This window comes from Aplysia californica, unplaced genomic scaffold, assembly GCF_000002075.1.
Source record: "Aplysia californica isolate F4 #8 unplaced genomic scaffold, AplCal3.0 scaffold00087, whole genome shotgun sequence".
Lineage (NCBI taxonomy): Eukaryota > Metazoa > Mollusca > Gastropoda > Aplysiida > Aplysiidae > Aplysia > Aplysia californica.
This window is the reverse complement of record NW_004797357.1, coordinates 358,901-364,338: the sequence shown is the minus strand read 5'-3', so window position 1 is coordinate 364,338 and position 5,438 is coordinate 358,901. Positions and strand designations below refer to the sequence as shown.

The following is a 5,438-nucleotide window of genomic DNA, read 5'->3' as shown; positions in this document are numbered from 1 at the left end:
GGGTTGTAGGGGAGGGGTTGGGGGTTGTTCTTGTGGGGTTTTTTGGTTTGGTTTTTGTCTTTATACCTTTTTACTCCTCTAAGTTGTTTTTTTCTCATTTAGGAATCGACTACCTCGACCCTTCCTGGCAGAGCCAACCAGGGCTAAGTGGAATACGGGCAGAAAAGGGGAGAGATAGAGAGAATACACGAAGATAAAGACATTCTACCCACAAAAAGGAGATACTTGAAACAGTGGCATCCAAAAAAAACTTGAAGATGTAATCACACAAGTATCGTTTTATACCCTTGTACTGCCCGTTCATGCAGCATACCAGTTAAAGCTAAATGAATTCAACATCAATGACATATTAGTGTTTCATCTACGTATGGTCACTCAAAATTGAACTTTAAAAAATCAGGCTTGGCAAAATTGTGTGAAATAAAAGAAACGTAAAGTGTGTTCGCAGGATTGAGGTGCATCAACAATGGGGACGGGGCATGTATTGAACATCAAATGAAAAGAAAATATTATTGTATCTGTAATGAGCATCATCCTCTGGTGATATTTTCAAACAGATTGAAAAACAGAGCAGTCATAAATACAACGCATAACCTGAACTTAACTTTATTTGTGAACAATTGTGTATTTGTTTAGAAGCTATTGGCTTCGTGTAGTGCACGAAACCTTTTTTGCACATGACCTGTGTTAGATTTTGGACATAATCGTCTGTCAGTGAGGAGTAGAGGTCACGAAACTGTCATGGCTTTGGGTGGTCTGTGGTGGAATGAACAAAACCGTCCACGAGAGAATCATCGGATGGCTTCGTTTAGTCGACTGCTTCGTGCAAGTGATAGAGCGTCATGTCTGACCCTTATTTACGTCACGGTGTTGTTCAAGTAGACATCTTGCACAGCAAAACACTTCCTCACAGGGCCAGTGCCGCTAGACAATTCTTGGAAAGCCAAATGATATCAACTTTGGAGTGGTCGCCAGTAAATAGCTCCGATATCCCGATATGAAACCTACAGGTATATGAAGTCCCATGAAACGACAACTGAAGAATTAAATAATTGTTCTTATATTTTTGGTCACGGGGATTTTAGAGATGTCAGCATCAGACCACCTAAATTTCTTAAGGAGGAGATGTAATCGATAGTCACTACATGTGTTTACAAAATTATCTAGGAAAGTTGTTCACGAAGGAACAAGCCACACCAGAAGCTATTGTTAGCCAATGAACTGGCAATAGCAAATCTATGAGAACAAATTCCGTTTCCATGTCGAAGAATGTATTGTACTTCGAGATGTTTCACTCCTCTGTTTGAGGAAAAGGCTCTCTTAACAACAAAGTAATTGCTGTGCGTGGGAAGTCGTATTGATCGTCAGGATGATCAAATTATAACATCCATCCACTAGCAGTGATGTTTTAAAAAATTAGTCTATAGCATTTGATTGGTTACGAAATAGTCAATAGGACAGGGCATGTAGATCCTCGGACAGATTCTTTGATATTCACTTCTCTTTAAACCATTATTATTTCCTCAATTAGAAAACTTGCTGAAGAGTACTTGGCAATCGATAGAGGCGAAATGGGTGAGTGAAAGAAACCGATGTACGCAAAACAGGCTGCAACAACACTGAAATGTCTCCTACAAAGAGTTGGAGCAATAATTGATCCACAGAACGTCCATTTGACAAAAGAAACAAACGTCTAAATTGGCGTGAGTGGTGACATCTACAGCATTGCTCGTAGATTGCAAAGGACGCTATTTTAGAAAGTGGAACATTCAGAATGTGTCATTGTTTGGTCCCATGTACTAATAGAGCATAGGAGAAAACGAAAGTATTGTATGACCATTCCTCGCCAACGAAGGGGCCATCATAATAACATGTTTCTCCTGGTTATAGTTTTTTTTCTCCATTCGCTGGGGACAGTCTCAGACCATGATATCTCTTGCGGAAAGCAATCCTGACCTCGGGTCTATCCGATTGCCATGGCAGTTTGTTGAAAGCGCAAAAGGGGTCGCACGCATTTCCTTCTTGATGAACCCAAGTCTACACAATGTAGGTTTGAAAGAACTCAACAGTGCTTTAATTTACAGTTAAGATAAGGGTTACGGTTACGCAAGAGTTAGGGTTAGGGTTTGGGTGAGGGTTTGAGGATAAGAGTAATGGTTGGGATATTGGCGTCATAGGATTTTTAGATATCATTGGGTTTTCAAGCCTTATGCTCAAAATATTTGGAGTTAGTTCTTTAAGTACGCGATATCAGATACCAATTCTACCAGCATCTATTATTTTCGGTTCAGCTGTCGTAGTCAAAGATCAAAGAACTAAGATGAAAGTGATAGTCCCTCCGCAGTCGAACCCCACAATTCTGGGTACACACAGGTCACCGACAAAACATCATGGGCTGGCTTTGTTGGGAAAGGAAGGAGGGAGAGACTTCAGAGATGATGATGATGATGATGATGTTGATGGTGATGATGATGATGATGATGATGATGATGGTGATGATGATGATGATGATGATGATGATGATGATGATGATGATGATGATGATGATAATGATGATGATGATGATGATGATGACGATGATGATGATTGGGCAGTTTAATTGAAAAGTATTAAGTATAACACAATCATTGTTATCTATTGTTACTATTGTTGCTCTTGAAAAAGTGTATGAGGGAAAACGTTGAGCCTCTTGACAGACGTGTTTCTAAATCTATATAGAATTGTTTCTAAAATAGTTTAAACGAGTCAGGACTTTAGCACCTTACTGATGTTTGCCATGTGTAGATAGACTTGTATCATCTTTTCAGTTTCGTGGTGGTTTTAAAACAAAAGGTTTCATTTTTTAAAATTTAAGATTTGCACAGAAGGCGTTGTAGATTTGTTTTCAATCAGGTCTACTAATTTTCGGATTCTTCGGATCTGATAATACTAATACCCTAGTAAATCACGACGTAGGCATTTCTATTCCGAGTTCCAGTCTCTTGTCGTGAAAACTAGAAAAGTTGCACCCCACTCCACCACCACCCCCCCTCCGTTCAAAACCTTCCTTCCTGGCTTAGTAAGCGCAACTAGGATCTCCTCTATCCGCGTGGCAACATTTTGGATCTCAATGGGATGTCCAAATTTACTTTTAACCTCGTGTTCCCAGAGCCTATGTAAAATTTAGAGGCAGTATTCGATATGGTGAAGTTAAAATTTTTAATAGTGTACGTCTTTCTGATAAGGCTGGTTCGAAGTAAAGAGGATAATTAATGCTGTTGGCAGACAAGTGGGGGGGGTATACAACTGGACAAACAGACGTACAGGCAACTTACAGTGATGACAACGCTGGAGCTTGTTCTTTGTCCTTGAAGTGAGGAAGAAAATAGGTAGCTTATTGGGCATTATGCCATGTACGTATAAAGACAGATATCAGCTCCTTTACCCACTGTAAATCTATATTTAAAGAGTACTTGGGGGGGGGGGGGGTTATGGCACTTGTCACATTTTAGATTGTTTTGATCTACTGGTTGGTTTGTCCCCTTTTGTCCATCAAAACTACATGTACTTTTATCAGAAATAGCTGTAGTCACGTGCTTGCAACACTAGTTGAACTTGGATAAAACTTGGACACGGGAAGGAAAGGCTTTTGTCCTTGATTTTTTTTTTCGTATGACTAACGCTGCTTTCTCCCTGAGGTTGTCGTATACCTTCACCTATTTCTTCTATACCTATTCAGGTCATTGACAGAAGCTTTTTTCGAAAACGTGAAACAGTCTCTAGTCAAATGTTCGCTAATTGTCCATGTTTGTCCTTGTTGTAGTCCTTTCTTTCTTTGTCAAACAAAATTATGTCATTCACCAAAATCGAGGACCCGTTTTGTGTTGAATATGAGCAGGCCTCTGGGCTAACTCAAAGAGAGGAGTAGAAAACGCCCTGTGAGGGCCACTGGTTAAACCTTTATAAGGCCACATTGTCTGTGCAGGAGCCTGTGTTGTTTATTGAAGTGATCAATTTCCTCCTCCTCCTCCTCTATAGGTTTTTAACCTAACAACAGCAACAACAAACAATTGAAGCCAAGGTGTCCTTGCGCGAACACTGGGGACGGGGAAGGAGGGTGGGATAGAGAAACTGTCCACACGACATAAATCTTCACGGGCTGTCTCATTGCTGAGCAGGTGCAGGAGTCTGTGCGAAACGACACCTTTATGACGGCAGAACAAACACCCTGCAGTCCCTTAGTGTGGGGAGAAATATATACTTGAATCATAATATCCATGACCGTGCACTGTTATAGTTGCCACTCTTTATTCACTCTAAAAACGTCGCTGCAGAGCATGCAAATAATGGGCGCCCAAATCAAGAGTAAAACACCACTCTAGCTATAGTCGAGTGTGCGGCACATGACATCCCCCGCCCCCACCCCCCCCCCACGCCTCCCCCCCCCCCTTCATTTTGCTCAAAATTAAGTCAACTGGCGTGCTTTAAAGTGAACCAGAATTACGTTAGAGTGCATGATTTAAGATAATATTATAAAACAAGTCTATGAGGATATCTAGCTAGGAGGAGGGGTTGGAAAAAGGCCAGGAATGACTATCAATCGAAGGAAGATCATACTGCGCTTAGGACTTACTTTATAATTTTATTACAGTCTATACTCCATACTATTAGAAATACTAAGTTGTGTAGTTTAATCCTTGACCTTTGGAGCTTGCAACGGATTTTGGTTTCATGTTGTTTTTTTACGCCCACGTGGGTACAACTTTGATCATTTAGGAGGCAGGTTTTCACCCCTGCCTGTCTCTGCCAACCGAAACTGAGAGGGATACAACATTCGTGCAGAAAGACCGAGATACCTGATAAAAATTTCTCTTTACTCTGAATTGAACTTGGGTCTCCTGGGTACAGCAGCGAAGCGGCCAACAATACACAACACACGCCGGTTGCAACTAGTAGATGGAGAGTAACTATCGATTGAATTGAGAGCTTTTTTTAGGGGGGGGGTGGGGAGTTCTCCACTTGATTAACATAATAAATTGTTTAATCAATACAACCAAATTAAAATGGTTTACTACTATGTCAGAGTTCATAGTGGCTTTAATGTATAAGCTTTTTTTATCGGCTCTGATTATTAACCTTAGTTTTTACCAGAGTTTTAGCGTAAATTACGCCAGAATGACAGAGATACTCCATAAAATAGATCCCCCTACGTGGGAATCATATTCCGTGAGTTATGATGGTTGTAAATTATGTTTTAAACCCACATTGACACGTTTTAGGCACCCATCAGCGCCTCCACTCAGCATACTCATTAGGTTCTTGGCTACTGCTTACAAAAACAAGAATTCGATTCCCTCGTAGGGGGATCTATTTCATGGAGTATCTCTGTCTTTCTGGTGGGATGCTCAGTCCAGACTGATCTTGAGAGACAGGATAGGAGCAGCTAGCTTGATTAAATT

General features: G+C 40.7%; 1 protein-coding gene across 1 annotated transcript in view; it reads right to left on the bottom strand.

Annotated features, from left to right (window-relative positions):
• LOC101858171 overlaps nt 1–3,959 on the bottom strand; it is a gene marked incomplete in the record, with an annotated part of 12,998 nt that extends 9,039 nt beyond the window's left edge. Inside the window, 2 exon segments of the mRNA XM_013080458.1 lie at nt 3,315–3,346; nt 3,841–3,959. Coding sequence (XP_012935912.1) covers nt 3,315–3,346; nt 3,841–3,953 — 145 coding nt within the window.
• Nucleotides 3,960–5,438: the final 1,479 nt, after the last annotated feature.